This window comes from Phalacrocorax aristotelis, chromosome 7, assembly GCF_949628215.1.
Source record: "Phalacrocorax aristotelis chromosome 7, bGulAri2.1, whole genome shotgun sequence".
Lineage (NCBI taxonomy): Eukaryota > Metazoa > Chordata > Aves > Suliformes > Phalacrocoracidae > Phalacrocorax > Phalacrocorax aristotelis.
The window spans coordinates 1,706,185-1,734,008 of record NC_134282.1 but is presented as its reverse complement, the minus strand read 5'-3'; the positions used below and the strand labels follow the sequence as shown (position 1 = coordinate 1,734,008).

The window sequence follows — 27,824 nt, the reverse complement described above, 5'->3', positions numbered from 1 at the left end:
TTGGCTACCCGCGGCATGGCCCCGCCTGACTCCGATCGCCATTGGCGCTTGTACCCGAGCGGCAGTTCGGCGGGGCGCGGCGTGGCGGGCGGGCGAGTAGTAGTGGCGTTGCTATTGGCCGGTAGGCAGCGCCCGGCATGTTAGGCTGAGCGGCTGCCGGCGCGGAGAGGGACGAAGGCGCTATTGTTGCAGGATCGGCGGGGAGAGGAGCCGGCGGACGGCGGGGCCGGGCGGCGCGGGCCCAGCGGCAGCGGTGGCGGCAGCCATGAGCGGCGGCGTGTATGGGGGAGGTGAGTCGGCCACCGCCGCGCTTGCCCGCCCTTCCCCCCGCCCCGCGACCGTTGAGCCCGGCGCCGTCCCGTGAGGCAGCGCGCGCCGGCCGGCCGCTTCCCGCCTCACTGCCGCTCCCTCAGGCCCCGGGATGGCGGGCTGCTGGCCGGCTCCCCACAGTCCCCTGAGGGAGCCGGAGCCTTCCCTCCCGGCCCCGCCGCTCCCTCAGGCCCCGGGGTGGCGGCACGCGTGAGGGGGAGGAGGCGGCCGCAGGCCTTGTTTATGCCCGTCCCGGCATCGCTTGGCCGAGCCGTTTACCCCGGAGGCCGGCCAGGCCGCGGCCTTGGGCTGCGTTAGGGCCGCTCGGGTGCCGGGGGGCCCGAGGAGACACCGCTCTGTGGGAACGGGGGCGTCGTGTCCTCCCAGAGCGCTTCTGTGCGCCCCTCCGTCAGGACCGAAATCTCGGTGTTTTGCTTAAGACTTTAGCTCTGTCGAGGGCGTGTCGTGCTGTGGCAGCCTTCACTGACAGCTGGTGCTCACAGGCCCACCTTCCTAATTCTGATCACCCCCGGGAGGTCTGGGCTCCCCTGCGTCTGCATAGCTGTTAAACTAGCACTTCTTGAAAGTTTTGTATCATAATCTATCTAGGTGCAACTACGTTCTTCCTCTCCTGTTAGAATTCCCCTTTTACTTAACCCCAAAGGAAGGTGTTGCAAAGTCCAAGTTAAAGCCTATCTGCAGTCTTCTATTAGCTCTCCTGTAACTGGAGTTCTGGATAGAGAAGTTTCTCCTTGCTTTGAAGAAGATGCCTTGACTTGCTTTTCTTCTTTTGCAAGCAGAACAGATGGGGCAGGGAAAGGCCAGGACTGTAGCAGAGTGTCATAACCATTCACTACCTCTTTATCAACAATCTTTGCAGATGAAGTTGGAGCTCTTGTGTTTGACATTGGCTCGTATACGGTGAGAGCAGGCTATGCAGGCGAGGACTGTCCAAAGGTGAGAGCCTCTGTGACTCGATGGAAATGCAATATGAATTTATGCCTCAGATCTTGTTACTTACAAGTTTTCAGAATACGCTGGGCTTTGTTCTGACTGTACTGTATAAAGCAAGCTCTGAATTTGTGAGGAAAAAAAAACCCCACCCAAAACATTAACGATTCTCATATGCTGCTTCCCTTTTGCCTTACAGGTTGATTTTCCAACAGCCATTGGTGTGGTGCTAGAAAGGGACAATGGCAGCACTCTGATGGAGATAGATGGTGACAAAGGCAAACAAGGGGGCCCGACTTACTACATAGACACCAATGCCCTGAGAGTTCCAAGGGAGAATATGGAGGCTATTTCACCTTTAAAAAATGGAATGAGTATGCTGCTCTGTCTTTCTCTACCTGTTTTTAAAATAGCCTTGCTACGCTGCAAAAAGTCATAGCTTTCATATAAACAGATGCCATACATGGCAACAGATGCTGTGAAAACAGATACCTGATTTATAAATTGCGTATAGTTGGTTTTCAATGTTGGTGGACTTTCGGCCTAATTCTTGAAAAGTTCTGATTGTGATGCTACCGAGGAAGAGGATTCTGCAAAGCTGTTAAAGGAGGTATACGTCTGCTGAGGATAGCTTTTGACTAAAGAGCCCTACACAAAAGAAGTGTTGGAAAACCTTTTATGTATTTATGAAATGGAACAAAACTTAGAAGTAACTAATCTGCTCACTTGAATGTTGTTGCAGTTGAAGACTGGGATAGTTTCCAGGCAATCTTGGATCACACTTACAAGATGCATATAAAATCTGAAGCAAGTTTGCATCCTGTCCTTATGTCTGAAGCACCGGTGAGTAAAAGCAGCTTTGCATTTTGAAAAGTCTTAACTGCATCTTCTCGCTGACTCGACAAACGTTAGTCTTGAACAAGTCTGACGTTGGCTTGTAGGTTATGGGTGTTAAAACTTAACCACAGAAATAATAGTTTTAAAATACTTGGCCAGGTTCTGGAAGGTTTAAGAAAAAGTCCGAAAAAGAAAACAATTTATATAGCTTGCATGAGTTGTATTAGGAAGTATTTACTATGTGCTATTGTTTTTCACGTATCAAAAAAGTCAAAATAAAAAGGTACATGTCACTTCACTGCCTAGAATAAAACTAAAAAGATGTGTGGATGTTGTAATAAGTGTAACTTAATATATAATAAAATGTAATGGAAAACTTGTCACTTCATTCAGCCTTACAATTAATATTATGTGACAGAGAATAATATTTAAAATGGAGAGGTTTTAATTTTTCTGTCTTCATTTCTATAAATGGCCCCATGAGGTAAGCAAGGTGGATGAAGACAAATTTCTGGAAAAAATGTAGACAAGTTTTCTGTCATTTAATAATGCTCAGCATTTGAAGGGCAGATCTAAAGTCGGAATACAAAAGGTAGACGTACCATACAACAGTTATACCTTTCTTCATTAAATCTTATTAAAAGGCTGTTTCTTCTTTGTTCAATTTTTGTGTGTTCACGATGTTTTTCACTGAACACTGCAACATCTTTTTCATTATTCTCTTGCATTGTATTGTAGCTTGTGGAGCATGGAAGAATTTGCAATGGTTATCTTGTGTTTGATGGCTCGGGGGTGTCTGAATAGAGGCTGCCATTAACATTCTCCTTACAGAACTAATCTTACTCGGCTTGGAAAAAACTTAACATTTTCAGTAATGTCTAGAGTATTTTATATATACCCTAGATTAATCACAAGTACAGTATAACCATAGGAAGATACCTTGGAAACAGGAAGGTCAGGATTTATTTTTCTTTCAACTGGGCAAGTTATTTCATGTATCTTTCCCCTTGTAAAATTTTGTTACTTGTTTTAGAGAGTTCTTTGAGAGACTGGTACTGGAAGAGCTATAGAAGTGCAAAGAAATTATTATAACAGTAAAAGTGTATATCACTTTTAAAGGATCATACAGGAGTATGATTGATTAGCATTAATGTGTTGTAGAATTGGAATACAAAAGGTTCTAAAGACGTAAATTACTAGAAATCTGTCTATAGAATTTTGATACAATTTGAAACCATGGCTATGATAATTCTAATTATTTCTTTATTATGTTAGCATTCTTTTAGGTCTCTAATGATCCTCAAGATAAACATATCTTCCTTTTGGTCACTTATGTGGTTTGTGTTGTGGTTTTTGGGTTTGGTTTTTTTTTTCCCTAGTGGAATACTAGAGCGAAGCGTGAAAAACTGACTGAATTGATGTTTGAACACTACAACATCCCTGCTTTCTTCTTGTGTAAAACTGCTGTTCTAACCGCGTATCCTTTGGAACACTGCACTGCTTCCTCCACCCCAGGAAATTACTGCAAACTTATTCTAGGCAGTTCCTAGTATAACAGCAGGTCTAACTTTTCTTCTTTCAAATTATTTTTTTCCATAAACGTCTAAGGAGGAAGTAAACAAATTCTGTTTCTGAACTTGAAAGCTTTAGAGCTCAGGTTTGAAGTTCTTCCAGTCTGACTGTTTTCCTTGGAGGTAATGGGTTTTTTCTTTTTCTTTTTTTTTGTCTTTTTTTCCCCATTGTATACTGTGGGTGAGAATATTACAGACCTGAAATGGTGTTGTCTAGACTACTAAATACAGTAATTAGAGCTTGAGGTTCCGATAGCCTTAAGAGGAATATTTGTAATTATTTTAAACTAATAACATGTTTTGAGCTTCAGAATCTAATTGAGTTGGGTGTACTTAGAGCTCGCTGCATAGTATTGACGTGAACTCTCACTGTTTTATGTCCAAAGCTCAGGTTAGTTCACAGACAGAAGTTAAACGCCATTCTCTCTTTGAGGTTGTGCCCTTCGCAGAAAGGAGAGAGCACTGGAAAATGGCAAATCCTTTGGCAGAGCCAAGGAATAACGTATAAGTGTATGGCAGCACTTTTCTAAAGTGAAAATGGTAATATTTTCCTTAATCATTTTGGCTAGTTTTGCTAATGGGAGATCTACAGGTCTCATTTTGGACAGTGGAGCAACACATACCACTGCCATTCCAGTGCATGATGGATATGTACTTCAGCAAGGTAAAAATTTATATGGATAACAGCATTACAATGTCAAGGTTGAGTTAGCTTTCTGCTTTTACACAGTTTTAAAAACAACAACAAACTGTACCCCCTTTTAAATATGGGGGGGGACGGATGAAAGACCCTAATGGTGTTCAGCGACAAATAGTTCGGGAGAGTTTATTCATTATTTCACTGCTTTCTAGGTTGGGAGGGGGCTTGGGGGGGTTGTTTCTCTCTCTCTTTATTTTTTCCTTTGTCTTTTAGGTATTGTAAAATCACCACTTGCGGGAGACTTTATTACTATGCAGTGCCGGGAATTGTTTCAGGAAATGAATATAGAGATAATTCCTCCATATATGATTGCTTCCAAGGTGGGAAAGTAACTTTGTTTAGTAAGTGTTTGCCTGGGGAGAGGTTTAGATGGTTAACTGATGATGATGTTTCCTGCAATCTCAGGAGGCAGTTCGCGAGGGGTCGCCAGCAAATTGGAAGAGAAAAGAGAAGTTACCCCAGGTCACCAGGTCCTGGCACAACTACATGTGTAATGTAAGCAGGTCATTTCTCCCACTCTCAGACTCCCCTAGGCTTCCCATAAAGAAGTTTTGTTTGCAAGTATATCAGGTTTTCCTTTTGAAGAACCAGAAAATCTTTAAAAGTCTATCAATTCTATAAATTCTATCAAAATGAAGACTGAAATTCTTATAACCATGTTATTCTTAACTCCATAGTGTGTCATTCAGGACTTCCAAGCTTCTGTCCTCCAAGTATCGGATTCGACCTATGATGAACAGTACGTCACTGTTTTCCTTCTTATAAGATGAATTATCAGTTGTGCATGGGGTGCTCAGCCTGTTCATTGCTATTGGGTGCTTTTATCACAGCAGTTTTTTAGATAAAATCTGTTTATTTCTGAAAGTAGAAGTACGAGGTACATCCAGGTGATCGGTTTTTATTTAATATTCCAAGATACATGATGTCATGTTATCGAAAGTCATATCAATCACAATATTCCAGTTGAAACCTTGGTTTGTAATGTTACTTAGATAACATCCTGTTCACGCTGCACTTTAATAAGTTACTTTCCAACTCCCACTCTAGGGTAGCAGCGCAGATGCCAACCGTTCATTATGAGTTCCCCAATGGCTATAACTGTGACTTTGGTGCTGAGCGTCTAAAGATTCCTGAGGGGTTGTTCGACCCTTCTAATGTAAAGGTAAAACAACTGTGATACGTAGTAGTTGGAAGACTTTAAATTACTAGATTGTCACATGGCTTCCTTTTGTATCATGTTCTTAATTTCACTATCTGTACGTGTGTATTTATGCTGTGTGGTTCTCTAGGGGGTACAATTTATCTGTGGTGTTTTAGGGTTGGGCTAGCAAAGAATCACAGAATCCCAGGATCAGGATCCCAGCATGGCAGGGGTTGGAAGGGACCCCTGGAGCTCATCCCGTCCCACCCCCTGCTGGAGCAGGCACCCCCAGAGCAGGGGCACAGGACCGTGTCCAGGTGGGGTGTGAATGCCTCCAGGGAAGGGACCCCACAGCCTCTCTGGGCAGCCTGTGCCCCTGCTTTGGCACCTGCACAGCAAAGGAGTTTTTCTTCATGTTTAAGTGGACAAAATGTAGTTCAAAATCAGTGGTGATGAGCTGAATAGGAAAACAGGATTTTTTTTTTTTTTCCTTTCCTAAAAGAATGTTTAGCCCCCTTTCTAGTAATACTTGTGAATTCAAGATATTCAGGTCCTCTCTATGCCTTGCTCTTTTGAAGGGATGATGTGCAGATTACTAATTTTAATTCTAGGGTTTATCTGGTAACACGATGTTGGGTGTGAGCCACGTTGTCACAACAAGCGTTGGAATGTGTGATATAGACATCAGGCCGGTAAGTGTTAGTCAGACATGTATTATTTTGAGGCATAAGATATTTTTGTGCTGATATCACTTTTCGGGACTAGAACACTGTTGAAGAAGAAGAAATCTGGATTTCCTAGAGTAAATGCAGTAATAAATAAATAAATGCAGTAAATAAATGCAGTAGAATAATTCTCTAAGTATTACAGATTTGTATATAGAAATGTGTACAATTACTGTTTTGTCTTACAAAATGCTAAATTGGGATTTTTTTTTACTCTTACTCAGTGTTTCTACCTATTTTTAAATAGCTGATGTCCAGACTTTGTGGCTGCCACTACATTACGTGCATTGGATTGGCTTCAGATGAACATTTTGTGTTCATAACCCTGTTACCTTCAGGGTTTGGGGGGTGGCAGATATACTTTCTAAACATAACCAATCATATTGAACTTTTGTAGAGAGTAGAAGGAAGAAAAGAGGTTTTAAAGGGAAACTTTCTTTTTAAAACTCTAACTTTCTCAGGTGTCAGTTTGAAAATATTCCAGTTTGGTATGGACTGCATGGGGGTTGTTTCAAAAACTTCTCCTCTTACCTTGTGTCTCAGGCTGGCTTAGTAGGCCAGGCCGGGCTTTGCGTTTGCCAACTTGCAGCATCAGTGAGATTGAAAGTGTTTCAGTGCTGTGGGGTTTTCCGTTGTGGTTAGAACATCCAGCTGTAAGGAAACCACCGGTTTGGATACAGGGAGGTATCTGTAGGTGTAGCATGCCCTATAGTAGAAAATATTCTGTGAAATCATTTAGAATCATTAATCACATAGTTTCTGTCTTCCTTGTATAGCTTAATACTAAGCTGTCTTGAAATATTTTTCAAGTGAGTAAAAGTTAATTGGCTTGGGAGAGGTAATACTGTTGGCGTCAAGTAGTGTATTACTGCTGCTGATTGTATGTACTCTTGTGCCATTCCTCTCTGTTCTGTGAAATGCTTCTCAGAATAATTTCAGAGTTAATATTGTAGGTTGCTTATTTTCTTTTTAGGGCCTCTATGGCAGTGTGATTGTAGCAGGAGGAAACACTCTAATACAGAGTTTCACAGACAGATTGAACAGAGAACTCTCTCAGAAAACTCCACCGGTAAAACAACTCTTTAAATTACTGCGCTGAGTTTTTGCCCATTTTGCTTTTCTGCTGCAGAAATACACAAGCATGTATCATAGCTTTGACTTTGTTAGGAGCCCAGCAGCTGGGGTGGCTTCTGCGGGGTAAGAAATCTCCTCCTTCTCTAAAGAAAAGAGAGAAGTCTTGAGAAGTTCCTATATGAAATTAACTCCAGCGGATGTTATAACTGCTTTCTGAATATTTTACTTCTCCATTCCTGCTTTCAGATTGTGGTTCTAAGCTCTGTAATTGTCCCTAAGCACCAGTCACTATTTCCCTTGATGGCCTCTCTCCTGAAGTGCTGCTGACTAACTTGAGGCACATTCAGTCATTCTGCCTGAGGTCTTGTCACTTTGTCTTGGGAATCGTTCTTCCTGGACTCTACAGACAACTCAGCCTACTCGTAGATAAAACCTGGTGATTTAACATATTGTATCTTTTGTTTTTAATCACTTGATCTCAAAGGAAGTATGAATACCTTATACCTGTGTTCTTGAGAGATAGCTTATGATATTTCTTGAATATTCTATTCGAGAAAAAAACGTTCTACGTGTAGCAACTCTGAAATTGTGAATGTTATGAGACACTGAGAAAGGTAGTTACTTGCTGCTTCTCATAACAGCTGAGGAGGAACCCGCTGAAATTCAAAGATGATGTAGCTACAGGGCATTTTGAAAGCAAAAGGAATGAATGGGTCCAAAAAGGAGTAGGTGAATTAAGTTCAGCAACGTTGGACACTTTAGTCCCAGTGCACGTTTTAAGCAGCCCAGTGTTAGAGCTGACAATATATATACTGGGAGTACTACCGCGCTCTACCTGCCCTATTTCTAGCCTTAAGCATTTGCTGCTGCTCCCTGCTGGGAGACAAGATAAAAGCCGCACGTGTTCTCTTCTGCTGTGGCTGTTCTGGAACGCTAAGTACAGGGCAGGTGAGCATTATTGCAAGATTAATAAGATTGACCTTTTTCACCTGCATGTTGGCATAATACACCAAGTTCCTTGTCCTGAAAGGTCACTGGCCTAGCATTTGTCTGATTGTTCTTTCCTTGTACCTCCTCTCTATTCAGAGCATGCGCCTGAAGTTGATAGCGAACAACACGACAGTGGAGCGGCGGTTCAGCTCATGGATTGGTGGTTCGATTTTGGCTTCTCTGGTTAGTAACCCCGTGCTACGGTGTTGCTGCCGTTCAGCAGCACCGTCACCCAAAAAGCTCGTGCTGCATAAGTGTGCATTGCAGTCTGTGCTGCCTTAGCGATCATAGTCTTGTCTATCCTTGTGGTAAGGTGAAGGGAATCGGTTTAAAAAACAAGACAATGTGAGCATTTCCAATCAAAACATATCTTGCCACATTCTCCCATTTCCAATGGCAAGGTGCAGGCTTGGAATACAATACCTAGAAATGGCACGTATATGGTACACCCTGAAAGTAGCAAACCTGTTTCTGCATCATATTCCTGAGCTTAATTCTGCAAGTCACTGAGTACTGAAATGGTTCGTGGGGATTATCGTGGGGAGTATGGGAAAGGGAGACTGAAATCAGCTGTCGGGACTGCAACCTCCTGCCTTTATATTGCTAGCAATCAAACTAAAACTCGAAAAGATTGCTAAGCAGGTAATGCTTAACTTACATGTAAGTGTTGCATTTTTACATGTAAAATTTACATTTAACATGTAAATTCTAAAACAATTATTTCCTTTCCATAAAGGAAATGAGGTCCTTTTACCTCATTTAACACAAAGACTCGCTTGGTTTTCCTCCCAGGAAAAGCTAATCATGTTTCGCTTAACCTTCATTTGTTTTCTGATTTACGGTGTTTTTGTGTGTTTTGTTATTTTGGTTGTTTTTTTTCTTTTTTTGTAGGGTACTTTTCAACAGATGTGGATTTCTAAACAAGAATATGAAGAAGGAGGGAAACAGTGTGTAGAAAGAAAATGTCCTTAAAACTCTTACTGTGAAAACTGCTGCCCGCTCAGTGCTCCTTCTGTTTTATAGCTTTAGCATACTCAGGAATGGGATGGACTCTTTTTTGTAGAAAGTTTATATTGGATTTTTTGCATAATTCAACTTCCATTTTAACAAACCGTAGAAATTTGGAGAGACCTAACTGGTACTGTCATAGAAAAAGGATGTTTACATCCCTTGTAAAGCAATAATTCATGTAACAAGCATTTTATAATTTTGTATAAATGTCTATTTTCTCTAGTATCTTTTCCTGGGAACAGCTTTACAGGTTAGCTAATAGAGGCATAGCCTTGCAAACACCCGTGCAAATCTGTTAAAAACCCTCTTGTCTGCTTTTCCATATTAGTCTTCCTTGATGGTACTTTGGCCTTAAATTGCTCTTTTTTCTCTCTTAAAAAAAATAAAATTTGGTCTTTTATATGAGCAACTTTGTGAGTACTTGCAGAGAAAGTTACTCTTCTGTTTTAAAAACGGCAAGTTTGTATTTAGCAATCTGCTGCAGGTGACTCGGGTCAGCCTAAACTCGTACTCTCGCATGCAAGTGTTACGTTCCGCTTAGTGAATGTTGTATTAAGCACCGGTTTGGAAATTGTCTGTGAGGGGGCAATTTAGTTTCAGTAAGCAATCGGTGCTTTCCACCTGATTTCTAAGAATGTATATAAAGCCTGTGTGATGCAGGTGAGAAGCAACTTATTTGAGCCAGGGAAGTTAAGTCAAAGAATTCTCTCTCTGAGGCGAGGAGAATACTTACAGAAGAGCTCAGGCTGTGGCTTGATGTTTTGCCGAGGGCCGTACCCGTCACCGCTTGTTTGTTCTCTTGTTCTTTACTGTGTGGCTCCCTTGGCTGACTCTCAGCGGGGTCAGTAAGTGCCTGTGTTTTGCAAGGGGAACGTGGACTCAGGGGCAGGGGAAAGGGGGATTTTTTTTTTCTGCTGGAACTGGCTGCCATGATGCAGCTCCGTGTTAAGCTTACTTTAATTTACAGCTGTGTGATGGTCTGTATTGGGACACAATGAAGTGTTGCTCCTTATCTTAAAAGCTGTGGAAAACCAAATAGCATTTAACTGATACAAAAAAAAAAAATGTAAACAGTACTACTACATTTTTTGTATTCCAAAACACGTTGTGGGTAAATAATGATGAGGCCTGAAGTTGAAAACAGTTTCACATTACCTCTAAACAATAAAGTAATTTATCAAAACAGCCTGTTTTTGTCTTATCAGGATAACCAGTAGTTGCTCTTGAGACAAAGTTGTTTGCTCCAGACTTTCAACGCTATTGACAAACCGTGTTTCTCTCACAAAATAGGTTTGCCCTAAGTCAGGGGCACTAGGTGATGTAAGTCACCAGCCGTTGCTGTCACACTGGGACACGACTCAGCCTAGTTTGCCTTCAGGTCGCATGTGGGGTATCAGCTGAGCTTGTATCTTGGCGCACTGCAGCGAGCCACACTTCACACAGTTACTGTGGCTCCAACAAAGTGCTACGGTTGACTGGACAGCTTGGAGCTAGAGGTGAAGATATCAAGTACGCTTTTTTGGTTTCTCTTCATGAATTGACTATGCATTTTAAGCTTTTCCTGTGTGTCATATGCTTAGGTTTCCTTACATCTAATCAGCTTTTATCTTCGTGTATCTTAAAAGAACTACAGCCCTGTGGTACTATCCGTGAATGTTCTAGCACCATATGGAGAGCAAAACCCTTTCTGGGGTTTTTCTCACCCCTGTAAAGGGTTTCAGTTTAAGAAGTGGGTATTTTGTGTGATGCAGAGGAGTAAGGGAAGGCCAAGATGCTGCAGATAGACATGTCTATCTCCTACAGTTTTGGCTCCTTTGGAGTTTCCAGTGCTTTATCAGATTATACTGGATAGCACACTTACTTCCTGAGGCTAGTATTTGTGACTTCAGTCTGAATTTCTACACAACCTCATCGGAAGGTTAAAAGTGTTCATGAAGTAGGCTTTTACCATCAACCGCGAGCCGCAGCCATACCCTTCTACTTCAGTTTCACGAAGACTATTGCCACTGTTCCTTCAAAACATATAAAAATATCTGTGAAAACATTCCACAAAAGTCTGAATATGTCGTAGGTTGTCAAAAACCTACATATAAAGACTGCGTTGTTAGAAGTTCACATGCTAAAGATTTCATACTTTCTAGCAAGCCAGCCGTAAAGCAGGGAAAACGTTCCTCATGCCAGATTGGGGAGCGTATTTTCCCCTGCCTTTATGCAGGGAGCACGCATCACTCAAGTGACACACCCATAACTCGGATGTTGGAACAAAGGCTAGTACGTGAGCTTCAGAGGCTCTCGGTTTTTGGTCTGGTTTTAATGCATATTATCATATGCATATTATTATAATAAATATTATCCCTATGCTTTATACTTCCACGTGGCAGTCAGCTGCTGCTTTTCACTGTCAATAATGTACACCTCATGCTTACACTAACCGGTTAACACGTCATTTTTCAAGTGTTTCAACCGTTAGGATTAATTTGAATTATGCACCAACGCTGCTTTTTAATCCCAGATCACAAGTTTAATTTGGGTCAAATGTGAGATTAAAAAAAACCAGGAGACTCTCAGGAATGCTCAGTCAAGTTGCTCACTGGTTTCAGAGCTTGTTTCATGTTTCTGTCACGAAGATACTCAACCAAGCACTTGCAGCGCTCTTCCAGCATGCTACTGGCTCTGAGATTTTACAGCGAGATGAGGGAACTTCCTTTCCAAGACCTTCTGCCTTGTCTTCTCCAGGTTTCGCCTTCTTGCCCTTCCACGTAGAGATTTTTCAAGTCTGAGCCTGAAACAAAGGTAGCAGCGTGGTTAATGTCTAGACAGCTTGTAACATCCTTAACGAGCTCACCCCCTGATCAAATAAAGGCTCTCAGTGATTCACAACTTCAGAGTTAATTTGCTTTCAATAAGGAAAAATGCCTGCAAAGCAAACTTTCTTCTGCTTTTGAATTCTACAGAAATTCAAGCTCTGGAAGGATCTTAGGTACTCTGCGCTTGAAATGCCTTTTACAGTGTAACTTCATAGATAACCAAGTCTCTCAACTCAGCTGGGAGCAGCAAGAAGAAGCAGAGCAAGCTGCCATTTTAGAAAGCGTTCTTTTCAGTCTACTAGCTATAGAACCAACGAGATTACTAGGATTTTTTCCTTGCAAATCGGAATAAAGGGAGACGAGGAACAGATCAGAAAATAAGTGTCAAAAAAACGCTTTACCTGATGAAGTGATTCACATGAGGTAAGTAATAGAATTTCCTCTTGTTGTGTTTCTTGTTCAAGTACCATGGTATTGGCCATTCCTTGTAAGTGTACCTGTTAAAGACAGATAAAAGTGATTACAGAACATACAGTTTTTGTCTTCGTCCTCAGATTCTACCAGTTACATGTGGTTACAGTAGGGTGATAAAGCTGTCTGGTTGGTAGGTTGCAAAATCTATACATGGGTTATTTACTTTCAGCTCTGTCACGGGCCTGGTTTGTAACCAGCTCTCATACCCAGCTCGGCCTCTTTCTGTACAAAGCGGTCTTGCTTTAAAACCCATAGATGTTTGATGAGAGAGCCCAGTATAGATGATGATGCTTTGTATTGTATTTTAAAAACTACTCCTTCATAAGCAAACTTTCAAAAGCTCGTGAACAAACTGCGTGCGAATAAAGTTTGTTTCTGTTACAATTTTCCTTTAAATGCCGGTGTGCGAGTGTCACGTGAAGTGCAAATCTGCCTGAACCTAAGTCTTCCCCTCTAAATATAGACTGCTGTTTCTTTTTGGGGTTTCTTCTGCGTACAGGCTGCAGAGATGCCTTGTGCAGACGTACCTACGGGCTCCCGCGCATCCAGACTGTGTCAGACCTACTATTCTGTGTATTGCAGAGTTTCTGCACGTGCGTCAAGCCCATCTCATGTCATCTGCCCCTTCCCCTGCTTGCCTCTGGAGACTGGGCTTCCAAGCACATGGGCAAGCCCTTCTCTGTGGGCAGGGCTTCCAGGCAGAGAGAGGTGTACAGAAGCCTTATCCCTGGGATGCGCGTTTAGTGCACTGCTGATCTGTATTTAATGGGTAAACAAATGGATAACGGCTCAGAATTCACTGTTATTAAAACGTGTGACCTTCTGTTATCTACACGGTTACCGCAGAGCTGAATACTCTAATTAGGGCTTCAAATGCCAACCTGACGAGGGTAAAATACTGGCTAATGCAACAGCGGGTCCTGCCTGAGCCTTCAGCACCATCACCTGAAATCACAGGTTATTGAAAGTGTCTGGAAAATAAATAATTCTAAAGGTAGAAGCAGCTTCTAAGCTAAAACCAAGACCAGTAGGGAATTCCAAGGGATGTTTAGGTGGTCTCGTGCGATAGCTTGGGTGGTGCGGTCACAACACGGTTGTCCCCTGCCACGTGGACGTTGCGTTATGACTAGGGCAGTCCTGACGATTCTACGTGAGCAGTGCGCCCTAGTTCAGTCGTGTTAGAGAACTGCTACAGCAACAGCCATCCTCCGAGCACAGAAATCATAGCAGTTACGTGGAACTAACATTATAATGGTAGTTTGTCACTGAATTATTTAGCAACAATTATAACCACGTTAAAAAAAAAAAAACCAACAAAACCAAAAAACAAAACTCAGTAAGCACCTGAATGCTGACTGAAACCCACGTTTGTTTCTATACAGCGTTTGCATCCTCTCTTGATGAGATAGGGTTTTCTGGTTAAGGGACATACCACAAAAAAACCTGACACACATGAAAAGTTCTCTCTCCCATACCAGTAGGTGCGTCCTAGGAAGTCATGTCTCCACTCGCCCGGCGCTGGTTTTTCGTGGCCAGTTTGTAAAAGCCTCAAAGCTATTTCTCGTTCTCTGACAACCAAGTCTATATTTTTCATAGATTTTTCTACCTGGAAATAGGAAATAGTTTTGGGATGAGCCAACAAAATGCAACGCTGACAACCTAAAAGATTTCAAATGAAGATCTAAGACTAAACTTTAAGGAAAAGCAAAGGTGAAACACGCGAGGCGTTCCATCACGAGTAACCTCGCTGTTGTGGACTGAGCGAAACAGCCGAGCTGGCCCCGTGTGCTATACCAGTGAAGAAGGGGTGCTTCAAAAAAACTAACAAGGAGAAGAGAGATGAAATAACTGACAGTCTGAATATTCATTAAAGACTACCTGCCTAAATACATAAAGCCAGACCTAATGCTGATGCTGAAGTATAGGAAGCTCTGAGGCAGGAAGCACGCAGGAGAGGCAACAGAAGACCTGCCGCCTGCATTTCTGTCAGGTGGTTTTAGCGGTGGTTTGTTAGTCTAGTTTGCGCCTGGGGCTGTGGCCAGGCTCCGCAGCGCCTGCTGGCCGAGGAGGAACCTGCCTTGACAAAACTACGATGCTTAAGCAGAAGGTTTTTAGTCAGGTCTGCCGCGTAACGTTACCGTAACACACGTGACATATGGCAGCGTGTTAAATGCTCTGGGAAGCCTCTAGAGCTAATTTTAATAAGCAGATTGCTGGATTTTGCCCAAGTGCAATCACAGTATTTACCTGCTGCTTGACTTCTGCTTTTCTTGGGCTTCAGCCAAAACCAAACATGCAATTAGTACGATTTGACTTTGAAGTGTTGTGGCCACTTAACATGCCCCCTCCCAAAACAAGTCCTGCTGGCATTCAGAGTTGCTGGATATGGAGGCGTAGGCGGGACTAAGCAGAAAACACTTGTCAGAATTGGAATCACAAGTCACAGCTGAGAAACCGTATTACGGTAAACTCAAACAAGATACACTAGATCCAGGAGAGCTTTATATTGGATCTTCCCTAATTTACGTGATTCCTATTCATCACTGATTCATCAAATTCAGTGATGAAATGACAAGAATAGAGACCAAATCCATGTCTGACACAAAAAAGGCACCATCAGAATGCAGTTGCGATGGCAAGTACACAGTTAAATGATAAACCACACAAAGACATTCAGAGGAACAATGTAAAGGTCAGACTTTTCCCAAATTAATTTGGATACGTAGGGGGATATCTGCCAATATTTCCCATGTCCAGCAGCTGAATTATTTAACTAGCCCGTGAAGGTGTAGATTTCCATCCATGAGACATAAGCATATAGATGGCAGTGGATTTATAAGTAAATGAAGTTTTCAGTGGTAAAGATACTGGGAAACAATGAGTTGCAGAATCACAACAATGCAAAAGCGAGGACAAAAATGACAAAAGCAAGGACAGTAAAGGACCACAGGGCACAAGTTCGGAGAAGACAGCGTCAGGCAAGAAGCTGGCAACAGTTAAGTAGATTAAAAAACCTTTGTGAAGGATTTACTAGGAAGTTTCTAGAAATCCTCTAGCAGTTTCATGACAATGGCGAAATACTATAACAGGTGGAGAGGCCTTTCCTGCAGTGTTGCCTGAGCAGCGTTCATGCTCATACTAAAATCAGGGAAATATTTTAAAAATGGTCTTTAACAAGTTTACAAACACTTTACCTTTCACTCAGCAATTTTACTTAGAATTATATTTTTAGCTAGGATGAAAAAGTTACCTTTTCTAATCGTTCTGGACTTGGCATAGGCCTGATTTGTCGTTTTGATTCTTGCTGTAAAGTTAAAAGCATGTTTTTTTCCTTCAGTAGGACATACCTAGCGGAGAAAGCAGAGTACTTCAGCAATCATTTCTAGATGATTCGCTCACTACCCTGCTGGACAGAGCACCTATAACCCCGTAGCCTGTGCCTGCTAGCTTCACGTGAAGAAGCAAAAAGATACTGCCCAACCGGGGAAAGCCCAGGGAGGGCTGACATACAGGACATACCTGGAGAGGCTGCAGGAGATGGGTTTACCTAAGCTGGAATAAAGAAGGCTAAGGGGAGAAGAGGTTAACACTAAGTAGCCTTCCATAGCCCGACAGGCACGCAGAGAAAGGACAAGATACAGCAAGGGAAAAACTCTTCCAAGTAATAATTAAGTACTACTTTTGTCATGGCACAGGTTGCCTCAAGGAGCGATGCAGTCTCCAGCCTCAGAGACTGAAAATTCTTTTCTTCTGAAGAGAACTGGACTGGATGCAGACCTGAGCGGTCTGATCTAAGTCCGAGGTTAGCCCCACCACAGGTCACTCCCAAGTGGGTCTGTCCTGCAGTTCCAGCAACCCCCGAAGGGCCCAAGCTTGGCCTCTTTGTCCCATACCCGAACCCCTTGTACTGGGCACAACTCCCACATAGCGCCTACAGTACAGCTTTCCTGTTCTGAGCAGTACCAGAACCTCGGCTGCTCCAAGCCCAGAGCAGGCTTAAGCACACAGAGCTGTAAGGCAGCCTATATTTACTGACTAATAAGTTCACTAACCACATTTTAATAAAATACGCAGAGCTGCTTTGAAACAAGAGAAGCTGCTTCACTAACACTTACTTACCAAAGCTTGTGCAAGTCTTCACTACTCTTGCCCCTTAGCTGCTTTATATTCCATGCATCCCCTGTAAAAAATAAAATAAATCCATTTGGTAGAAAAAAGTTCTCTTATTCTGGGGGCAAAACCCCCCCATTTCAACCAGCAGGCTTACCTGACTTGACAGAATAAGGACCACTTTTTTTTTTTTAAAAACAACAACAAACAACAAACCCACCACTTGGAAAGTTACCCTTGTAGATATTCAGCTTTGCTTTGAATATACAAATGCATTAAAAAGGCAATGACGGGTACTGTTTGTGTTTGCAAAAGGCTGGGAATAGGGAAAACGACGAGATGGATCTTTACATTGACATACTTTTCCTCTGTGGTACTGTATATTTTGTCAAAGAACATCTTTTGTGTGACATACTCGAGCTTATGAGCAAGGCAGAGGATTTATAGCAAAATATTTTGCTGTGTAACAGCTATTTACTTGCAGGAGCGCAGAATACGCAGCAAAAACAAGAGGCGTAAAACACACAAGTATATTTATGTATATTTACATTTAAAAAATGTTTTATGCAGCTGTCAATAACTGCTACGATGCAAAAGGTCAGATCTCAGCTGGGCACAAGTTGCCCAGAGATCACTATGAGAAGCAGCAAATATAACTCACCAGACTTCACTGTTTTTTCTCCCCAGTTTCTCGGATCATCAAAGAACTCCTCCAGGCCGTTCCGAGGCAGCGTGGTGTGCAGACACCGCAGCTGACAGAGGGGCTCGGCTCTCGCTACGTGCTTGTGGAACGGGATCAGCGCCGACCTGTGCAAAAATGAGCAGGAAAACAATCGGTGACGGGAGCAGGAACACTCGGCTAAACGGGAGCGTTTCTTCCACCCATAAAGGCAGAATTCCCGCAGGCAGCGCGGCCCGCCCGCGCCCCGGCCTCCGCTGCCTACCCGGGGAGGCCGGCGGCAGCCCCCCGGCCCGGCCGCGCTCCCGAGACCCGCAGCGCGGCCGTGAGGCGCCGGCCCAGCGCCGCCACCGCCGCCATCAGGGCCCCGCCGCCGGCCGCCATCACGGGCCCGCCCGCAGCGCCGGAAGGGGCGGGCCGCGCCTGCCCTTCGCTAAGATGGCGGTCGCCCGGCTTCGTCCCTGGCGACCCCGCCCCCGCGGCAGTTCCGGCGATGGCGGCCATGAGCCTGCTGCTGCGGGCGGCGGCTGCCTGGGGGGGTCGGCGGGCGGCGGGCGCTGCTCTCCCCTGGCAGCCCGGGACCGCCCGCCTCCCCGGCACCCTCGGTAGGGCCGCGGCGGGAGCGCGGAGGGGCGGGCAGGGGTGGGCCGGCTGGCCGGGGCGGGGTGACCTTGGGGAGCCTTGCCGCCCTCCTGAGGCGGGGGCGTGGGGAGCTCCGGGTTCCCCTGAGGCAGGGGTGCCGGCGGCCGCCGGGCTCCGGCCTCCCTCCGCCGCCCGGGCCCCGGGAGCTCTTGCCGGCGGCCCTTCCCGGTCGTAGCGGGCGCAGGGAAGGCGCGGGGGCGGGAGGCCCCGTCCTTGTGAGGGCCCGCCGGCGTTCCTCCTGCTGCGGGGACCTGTGGGTCTGCAAAAATAGGTTAATTCTAGCAAAATAGTTCAGGTGGGCGTTTAGGTATATTGATACCACCCCTCTCTCCCCCGAAAACCAGCTCGGAAGTACCCAGCCTTTCTCCCCTCACATGCCTCGTTGACCTTATCCTGGCGCAGTCGCCAAATGGAGAATAAAACATAATACTTTGGTTCAATTTACAGCTCTGGTACGGCACAGCAGCAGCCATGGGAAAAGAATGTTCATTATCAAGGCAACGAGTTTTTATGATACTCGATTTCTGAACTTGTTGGTGAGTGAAAACCAAATTTATTGTGTTCAGTGTCACACACACCTTGCAAATGGTGTAAGAGCGTCTAAAGTACAATTTCCTCCATTGTTTATGTGATGGCGCCTAAAACGCAGTTGCAACTATTCACACAAACAAGACCTTCCAGTCTTCTTCCTAAAGAATTTTTTGTTGTACGTTGTAAAATCAGGGCCAGATGAAGTAAAAAGCTTGGCTAAATGGCAAGGATTGTGACAGGTACTCAAACTAATGCATTCTTAAATTTTGTGTCTTTGCTCACATATGTATAATCTACAAATGCTTTCCACTCCATCCTCCTTTTTAAAACGTATTAGGTTGGTCTTCTGCAGGGTTTGCCTTTGGTTACCTAAAGCACTAATAGTAGAAATTGGACTTGGGAAGCCTGACCTGAGTTTGACCCTTAAAAAGCCAGGTTTTGGAGAAAGCCTGTTACGATGGGTAACAGCCAACGTGATACAACTGCCCCGTGTGATCAGGCTTCCTTCATCTGTCTTCCGCAGTTACCAAAGCCAGCAGTGGTTGTATTTACATGGGGTTATATTGCACTGGCGTTAACGCCTCGTTACAGTGAAACCGCAGTCCTCACAAGATGCTGAGAGCACGTTTGGGGGGAAGCACAGCTGCCCTTCTGCAGGGACCGACCTCTGCAGGAGACCGAAAGCTGAGCCAAACGGGTTCTGGGACCAGCACAACATTGCTGTTTCTGTAGTTGTCTTTGTTCATTAACTCACTTTAGGCAGCAACGTGTCTTCCCGTACAACATCGCTACCTAGTCTATGAATGCAAATCTAATAGGCTGTTAACATCGTCTTCAGGCTAATCTCATCTAAATTTTGTCAGGCGCCTGAGTTTCCCTTACTATTTCTCTTTCTTTTTATCCCCTGTACAGAGATTCTATGTATTTCTGACGGGAATACCAGTGGCACTATTCATAACATATGTCAACATCTTCATTGGTGAGTGCTATGGCGTGATTAAGCTAAGTACACACTCAGATCATTAAATGGAAACTAAGCATGCTGGATAGGAAAAAGATCTTTTAAGGCTTACTTTTTGGAAGAGCATGAAACCAGCATAAGAGTTGCAGTAATATATATAAGTGCATAGAAGATATTCTCAGTATTTTTATTTTTCTGTAGTTATTGCTTTTTTTAAAAGCTATCCATTTTAAAAATGGAAAAATTCCGTCTTTTGACAGTTTCAAACATCAGTGAGGTTTAATGAACAGTCCTTCTGTGTCCATATGAGGAGTCTGTAGTACCTTGTGTTACATACTTCTTTAAGAAGGCTGCCTACACTGCAACTGTTGCTGCTTATCTAGCAAAAAAACCCAACAGTCTGCTTGGCAATACGTGTTCTAAATCTACCGCTGTAATGATATGGAATGAACTTAAGAGAGAAATTAGGAAAAATTCATGCTTTCAGCTTGTATATTTTAAAGGCATTTCTGTGGACTTGATCTTATTTATGCTGTATAGCTGCAAATGTCACCCTTCTGTTTGTTGTGTGGCTTAAAGTCTGTAAGCTAGATATGTGTGGTGCGAAGTGTCTGGAAAAATTAGAAGTCCAGTTTTTCTGACGAGAGCTCCCATGGAGGGACTAAGTACTCTCCATGTGAAATAACGATCTTTTCTTAACGTGCAAAGCAGAATATAAGGTAATTAAAAAAAATACTTGTACGAAATATTCTTCCCCTCCTTTCCTTGTCAGGTGAAGCTGAACTTGCAGAGATTCCCGAAGGTTATGTTCCAGAGTACTGGGAGTACTACAAAGTGAGTGTAACACACAGATGGGTGGCATGTTATGGACAGCCTTCCTTCTGGTGATACTTCTGGGAGTAAAATGTGTGGAGTATGAGCCTGGGGATGGCCGTGTCCCTGCCGCTGGGTGTCAGTGTAGTAGAACTCAAATCGTGCAATTACGAGTTTTGTAGACTTGCTTTTTTTTTTTTCAGTTTTATGGAAGGTGTGTGTTGCTGCAGGAAATCTGTTTATTGACACAAGTAGATGCAAATGATCTGTAACTTCATGCAAGTAAACTGCTGAAGCTATTGCCAATAATTCTTTTAGAGTGTTCCTAAACAGTAAGGACAGTCTTCTGTTCTCTTCATGCTTAGCATGCAGGTTTTGTCGTCGTTTCTTGCTCTGGAACTACAACATCTGGAGTTTAAAGTGACATTGCTTTCTTTTGCATTGTTTGCTAGCGTTGTTTCAAAGTCCAACATCACCTGTGCTTTTGCATCTCGAATTTGAGATTTTTGGAGTCAGAAACTCAAGGTTACGCTTTTTCATTTCATTGTATTTTCTTAAGGTCAGTCCCTGGTTTCTTGCTGCAAGCACTTTTTTGGTTTTGATAGGAAGTAATTGAATTCAGCAACACTATTATGACTGTTCAAGTGAAATGGCCTCTGTGTGAAAGCAAAACTTTAAAATCTTACTGATTACAGTAAGAGGTTTGGCATCCATTTCTGCGATTACAGGGGCGGTTTAAGGAACTTTACTTCTACAAAAATAAAATAAATCATGTCTTCCATTAACTTTTAGTTTTGCTACAGAATAGTCATCTGCAGGTTATCTTGGTGTTAAAAACTGCAAAAGAAATACAGCTTTTTATGGTTCTGATCTGACAAATAGTTGAGCGTGTTTTTAACTTGACTATTATGGTTTGAATGGCAGCACCCATGGTGTTGATGGCATGTTTTCAGGACTGGGAACATGCAAAATGATTTCATTATGATGGCATTTCTACTTGGAAATTGCATGAATAATCTCTGCTTCTGTATTTTCCAGCACCCTATAAGTCGCTGGATAGCTCGTTACTGCCTTGACCCCCCTGAAAAGAACTATGAGAAGGAGATGGCTGTGCTTGACATTGAATCAAAGAAAGCTCAACTGAGGTATGTTATATAGCTGAGGGTTTTAAAGTACTGATACGTACTCTAGTTAACTTTCTTATTTTACTTAACACACCAAGTTGGATGCTGACATAACAGGCTTACTCATATCGCTTGACCCCAAGTGCTTGCTGCCTGGCTGGTAGCAAAGTGGAAGGTAGGGAATCTGTAGCCCTGGCCTCCTTAGTATTAAGATCACCAGAAGCAGAATGATCTGAGGGCAGTCTTGTAAAACAACGGTGTCTCTTCAAAACAGTGCGTATTTGTAAAGGTATAGCCCTGTCTTCCCAAGCCAGGAAATTAACAGCTCTGTCTGCCTCTGCTAACCCTTACAGCTGAAATGAGTAGCTAAATGACAGTTTGCAGGACGGGTTACGTTCCTTGTTGCTGTTGAAAATTTTGTGGGCTGTAACAGTGCTGTTGCACCGAATTTATTCTATGCTTGCTCAGAGCAAACTGTAGCGGTAGAAGAAATTCCAAGTTCCCCCAACTGTCACTGTTGGGACCAAGACAGCACAGCTCCTTCAGCCATCGCGTTTACTTCTGATTTTGTTGCTGCTGTTTATTTTCAGTTGAAAGCTGCATCAAAACTGTCTAGCCCCTTGCTAGGAAAGAACCTATGGCAGAACTCCCGCAAGTATTTTTATTACTCTCTTGTGAGACAACTTGCTGAAAGAAATGGAAATAGAAGGATGTAATAGCTCCTGTTGTAGTTGAACCCTTCATATTTTGGTATTACCTATGTTTCAGTAGTATTTATAAACCATAGATGCTAAATTCATCGCTGTTGTCAGTAACGCCCTGATGTTAAGTGTTGATATACATATGATCAAACCCAACAAACTTCAGGTTTAGCTTGTCTTGCTCTTTCTTTTTTAGGCTGTTGGAGTTGGAAGCACGCAGACTGATGAGACACAGGGGAGATGGACCTTGGTATCATTATGAAACACCTGATAAAAATCTTGTTGACAATTCTATGAAATCCACACCTGACAACTAAACTATTACAAGACAGTATGCGCGGTCTTAAATTCATACCAACAAGTCATGGCCGAGCTATGTAATGTACATCCTGCTGTTTACTGACGGAAATGAATAAACAATGTTGTTGATTCTGATAACTTCAAAGAAACCGTGTGGCAGTTAAGCTCATATAGCTGTTCACGTTGTTAATCGGAGAAAATGCCTTCAGTCAGTTGCCAACAATTATTCCCTTTCTCCAGGACATCCATGTGGAACGGGCTTTGTGACCTGATAGATGTGAAATGGGTTGGTAATATTAGTCTTCATCATGTGATTTCTTGTATTTGAAATTTTAAATGAAAGGTACAGGAAACTATAAGGTGTTTTTTTTTCTTTCACACAATGCCTTGTGTCGGGTAATTTGTGGAAGATGAACTAAATAAGAAAAATACCTTCAGATCTTTGAAACACTAGGGTTCTATCTACCCCCTTAGACAAATACTTCCTTTCTCATTACCTATAGTCAAACTCATCTTTCACTGTTTTTTTTTCCCAACTTGCATATTGTTCAGTATCTGCTATCATTTTCTCTGCATTATCGCAAAGTCTCTCTCTAGATATCTGTTAATACACTTCATGCCTAAGAGTGTCAGGCAGGCGGCTGCTTCGCTGGTTTTGTCGCCAGTTTTAAACTTTCTTCCTCTTGTGTAATTTATGCTGGTCTGCTCATTCATTTTCTCCAGTCTCTCTCCTCCTATACAGTCTGTGTCTGTAAAAGGCTCTTAAAGTGTCTGTTTAAAAAAAAACCCCAAAATATCAACAAACCAAACCCCCCAAAAACCCAAAAGATGCCTGACTTCTGTGCACCTTTCAAAACTGGACACTTCTCCATGTAGATCATCCAAAATGTGGTCTTTCTAGAACATCTTTCTACATTGGTCTGTTGGGTTTGGAGGTTTTTTTTTTTGTTGCTTGGTTTTTTAATGTTTGTTTTTAAATGAGGTTTAAAAGCATAACAGGTACTTCTGCTATGATACATGCTTCCTGTTGTAATAGATCTAAACCAGCCACATACTCCCTGTGTGGCAGAAAGGATCTTCATTGATGAAAACACAGTCAGTGCTCAGTAATATATTAATATTTTGGAAAAACCTACTGAGGTGTACCTACCATTGTCACATAATTTTCATGTTTTAAAGATATAGCTAGTGACATGGAGAACTGCATGCCAAGTGCCTGTGGGGAGGATAGTCTTTAAAATTAACTTTAACAAGGCTTTGGGTTTATTACCTCAGATATCTCCTGTGTTTTCAGAAGGCAGAATTAAGACAGAAGTGCTTGCCTAGACCTGCCACTATCCGTGCTGTCAGGCGTAGCAGAAAGCAAAGGAAAAGTTCTTAAACATTTAAAAGTGTATGGTGTGTGTATGTTCACATCTTAGTGATTTCAGGGGGTGCCAAGTGCACTCTTGAAAATACCCCATGGCTGCAAGACTAAAGTCTATGCTCTGTCACGTAAAGCTGCTCACGAGTAGGAAGAATTTAAGTGGATAAAGACTAAGTATTTTCATAGTAACTGCTTTATATCTAACATCTTAGCAACATATTCAAGTTATGGATACTGTTGTTAGCTTTCTGCTTCCTGTAACAGGCTTAGGAAGATGAAGAAGGGAAAACCAGGAAACTGCTTAATGCGGGTTGTTACAAAAGGATTGCTGGATGCCCGAAGAGCAAGGACCGGGCTAGGGAGAATGGCACAGGTCAGCATTAGTTAACGGGTTTTATGGATCATCTCATCACTGCGGGGTGAACAGATATCATCTTCTGGTGTGCGATACACAGCTTTTAGTACCCTAAAAGGTAAGCAAAATCTCAAGATGAAAACTTGAAACTTTGTACTCCCAGTGCATTTAACGTAGAGAGGCCACATAAGCGATTCTGGAGGTGAAAAAGGTAAACCTTCCTTGTAGCATTTAAGATAACTTAGGCTTATTTTCCAGAGTAAACTGGAATTAAAAAAGCAAAGCAAAAGTTTATATAAAAAGATCAAGTGGAAATGTGCCATCCAACCGTTATTAACCAATAACAAATTAGGAAATACGTACGGTAAGGCAGGTGGCACCTGAGGACATCCACACACACCTGCCACGCGTTTTCAGAATTCTGCAGCTATTTTTCTACAGCACTTTTGACAACTAGGGAATACAGCAGGTGCTCTCTGCCTCTGGCAGACTTCTGCCACTAGAGGGATCTGTTTCCTCGGGCTCTGCCGGCCGTGGCATTCCTCTGGTCTTAATTCCCTCAAGAGAGTGAGGGAAGGTGCCTCTTAAGTTTGTGAGCCTAAACTAGCTGTCCGTATTGAAAATTCCCACTTTTTTAAGGAAATAAGCCCAAGTCCTTTAGCAACCCCGATCATCTTGTGGTTTCAAACTGTTAAAGCATGTAATGAATTTCTTTCTTTACATGAAGCAATGTTGCACAGACTGTTATATGCAAAGACCGCCTTGATGCTGTTTCCTAGCACTGCCGAGCATTAGACTGATTGGTTTTGTAGCAGTGCTTTGACTTGTCCTTTTTGAGTCAACCTTTCAAGTTAGACAGCTTATATGTCTTATAGCTCTCGTTTATAAATGCTGAGTTAATTGTAAGAGAGGCCATTAAAAAAGCATGAAGGCTTCTCAGGCAAACTAAATCTGTCTGGTGACCCTATATTTGTGGTTTTCATCCAGCATCCAACGACGCTGACAAGTCTGATGTAACCTCTGTTCTTGAGTAAGGCTAAAGCCATTTCATTGGCATCATATTCCGCACTTGGTATTTCACATTGTTCCCAACCCTTGAATTTTTGCTAGAAAAACTGCTGAGAGCGGACTGGACTGTTCTGCTCACTCTCACAGCCTGTTTCTTCATAGCTGGATACAAACTGATTTTTCAATTCCGTTGTTGAGATTTTACTGGAACCGCCTTCTGAAACTTAATTTTCAAGGTAAAAGTTGGTTCTAGCAAAGGTCACATCACCCACTTGGAAGTGATCAACGAATCCTTGGGTATAATGTGGACTATGGGTGGAAGGCTATTTGTCTATGTTATATGTCTTCATTTTAAATAGATCAGTCATTTCTTTAATCGGCTGCTGTCAGACATATGAAATAGTTATTGCTTGACAAAAAAAACCCACACTAGTTCAATGGGGTTTTTTTCCCTACAGCGTTACTTCACTGTATTCCTTGTTCCCCTAGCAGTGTTCTTTCAAAGTGAAAAGCAAAGAGAAACACAGCAAACGTAAAAAAAAGGTTGTTTTAAGCTAAAGGCGGTGTCTCTCAAGAGACGAAAGCTGAGGTTTGGCTGCTGGCAACGCCGCGGCCTCCCTGAGATGCCTCAGGCCGGGCACTCCTGCACTGTACCCCAGCAGCTCGTCCCTCTGCACCGACCGCCTCCTTGCCCCAGCAGCTCATGAACCGCTCAGGCCGGCGTGACCGGGCTGCGCCGCCGGTAGCCGGACGGTGACCGGCTCGCTCGCACAGGCCGAGGGGCACCGGTGCCCACCGGGCGCTGTGCTGCCTCGCAGGCGCTGGGCAGTCACAATCCTTGTCTTAGGCACTAAATCATTGCAGCTGAGAAGTAAATATATAGAGAGTCATTAATTGCTTAGAAAAAATAACTAAAAGGACCTGCCGCAGAGTGTTGCCAGTCAAAGGGGAGCCTGCTCCCCGCCGTAGAGGGAGGCCGGACACGGAGCCTCCATCCTCCTCTCACGGAAGCGCAGGTTTCCTGCTGAAACGCGGCCCATTTTCCCGCCCCGCCCGCAGGCGCAGCCCCGACAGAGGGGAGCGGGGCCCGGCCTGCGCGACCCCCCCGCCTCCCGGGGGAAGGGGATCGCCTCAGGGTCGCCGCCCCACAGCCCCCGGTGGCACCGCTCGGCTCCCGCCGCTGAGGGACGGCCGGAGGCCGCGGGGTCCGCCAGGCGCGGCCCGCCCCTCCCGCCCCCGCCGGGACCCCCGAGTGCTGCCGCAGCTGGTGCCGCTCCCGCTGCCATTGGACCAAAAATAGCATCTTCCCTCCCTCCGGCCCGGCTCCCGCCGCCTCCATCGCCCGTTCGCCGCCGCCGGCCGGCCGGAGGGAGGGAGGATGCAGCGGGCCGCGCTCTTCAGCGGCGGCGACACGCCGATGGCCGCCGGGGACCTGGGCGAGCTCCTCGTCCCCTACATGCCCACGATCCGGGTGCCCAAATCCGGCGACCGGGTTTACAAGACGGAGTGCGCCTTCTCCTACGACTCGCCCGTGAGTGCAGCGAAGCCGCCCCTGGCTGCCGCCGCTCCCCGCCGCCGGCCGCCCCGCGGGCAGCCCGCCCCTCGGCGGCCCCTTCCCCGCTCCCCGCCGCGACCCCGCTCCGCTCCCCGGGCCGCTGCCTCCCCTCCGCGGGCTCCCGCATCTCCCCTGTCCCTCCCTGCGCCAGCCCGCCCGCCTCCACCTGCCGCCGGCTTCCCCCCTCGTCCTCCCTCCCCGCCCGGGCCGCGGGGCCTCCCCGCCACTCTCGGCCCGGGGGGCTCCTCACGGCAAACCTCAGCTCCTGCTTGCAGCCGCGCTCCTTCCTTCGTGCCTTTTCCTCCTTTCCCTCCTTAGGACGGTCTGGAGCGGTTGCTCGGATTTTGCGGGTTTTGGGGGAAACTTTTGTGCCCGCTAGGAGCGGGCTCTGCTGTCCGAGCTCTGCCCGGGAGCCCTTCTTTCTCCTTGCACACAGAGGGAGCAGGGAAGGGGCAGTAGCTGGCCTTCTCGCTGGCGTGTTTTGGCTAGCAGATGCCAAGCGTTTTGCTTTCCCGCCGTCTCAGTGCTCATTCTCCGTGTTAAAATCTTCAGGGGAAGCTTCCAAAGTAAAGGCTCAACGTGAAGATCAGCGGGAAGGTCCTCCTGAGGCGCTTTCTCTCCCCTGGGTTCCGTTACTAGACTCCAGCGAACTCGCAGCGTTTCCCCACCGACTCCTTTAGGTTGCTGTTAAATGAGTGTTTGATATACAGTAAGCTTTCTGTGGGGTTACAGAACCTTGCACGACACCCCCACGCTCCACGGGCTGCGTGTGTTCAGTGGCAGATTCGGGGCCTAACTCGTTTTTAACTTTGCTGATAATACTGGAAGCCTTCATAAATAGTAACGGTCGATGCTATGTAATAAACAGGTGCTTAGAAATTGCACTTTTTAAATGGAGCTGAAATTTTATTAAAAGTTGCTTCTCTACGTGAAACAGAGGTTTCCCAGAGTTGACTGAGCACTATATATTGGTGTTACAGTCAATGACAGCAATCAAAAGCAAGCTCAGGGTTTACGTTACAGAATATTCAATGAAAGATACATTTCAGAAGGATTTTTTGAATCCTTTATCCTCCTCTTTTTGATAAT

General features: G+C 44.4%; 5 protein-coding genes across 5 annotated transcripts in view; 3 read left to right on the top strand and 2 right to left on the bottom strand.

Annotated features, from left to right (window-relative positions):
• Positions 1-309, bottom strand: part of GNB4 (G protein subunit beta 4) — a 76,209-nt gene extending 75,900 nt beyond the window's left edge. Inside the window, exon 1 of the mRNA XM_075098426.1 lies at positions 55-309. The gene's annotated coding sequence lies outside the window, so the exon portion shown is untranslated. The remainder of the gene's footprint in view (positions 1-54) is intronic.
• On the top strand, positions 157-9,714 carry ACTL6A (actin like 6A). The gene is made up of 14 exons (XM_075098423.1): positions 157-290; positions 1,190-1,266; positions 1,460-1,634; positions 2,003-2,103; positions 3,477-3,574; positions 4,238-4,332; positions 4,582-4,688; positions 4,774-4,863; positions 5,046-5,107; positions 5,416-5,530; positions 6,121-6,201; positions 7,208-7,303; positions 8,395-8,481; positions 9,190-9,714. Exons 1-14 carry the CDS (start codon positions 266-268, stop codon positions 9,268-9,270), a joined length of 1,290 nt encoding a protein of 429 aa, XP_074954524.1. The 5' UTR covers positions 157-265; the 3' UTR covers positions 9,271-9,714.
• Positions 9,715-11,805: 2,091 nt separating this feature from the next.
• Positions 11,806-17,883, bottom strand: MRPL47 (mitochondrial ribosomal protein L47). The gene is made up of 7 exons (XM_075098429.1): positions 17,645-17,883; positions 17,362-17,507; positions 16,710-16,770; positions 15,841-15,937; positions 14,066-14,196; positions 12,518-12,613; positions 11,806-12,091 (listed from the first exon to the last, which is right to left on the bottom strand). The coding sequence occupies exons 1-7, from the start codon at positions 17,881-17,883 to the stop codon at positions 11,974-11,976; spliced, it is 888 nt and encodes a 295-aa protein (XP_074954530.1). The 3' UTR covers positions 11,806-11,973.
• Positions 17,849-22,600, top strand: NDUFB5 (NADH:ubiquinone oxidoreductase subunit B5). The gene is made up of 6 exons (XM_075098430.1): positions 17,849-17,984; positions 18,469-18,557; positions 19,465-19,531; positions 20,286-20,347; positions 21,365-21,471; positions 22,348-22,600. Exons 1-6 carry the CDS (start codon positions 17,873-17,875, stop codon positions 22,466-22,468), a joined length of 558 nt encoding a protein of 185 aa, XP_074954531.1. The 5' UTR covers positions 17,849-17,872; the 3' UTR covers positions 22,469-22,600.
• Positions 22,601-26,455: 3,855 nt separating this feature from the next.
• USP13 (ubiquitin specific peptidase 13) overlaps positions 26,456-27,824 on the top strand; it is a 55,476-nt gene continuing 54,107 nt past the window's right edge. The window contains exon 1 of the mRNA XM_075098416.1: positions 26,456-26,711. Within this exon, the coding sequence (XP_074954517.1) occupies positions 26,559-26,711 (153 nt within the window). The 5' untranslated portion in view covers positions 26,456-26,558. The remainder of the gene's footprint in view (positions 26,712-27,824) is intronic.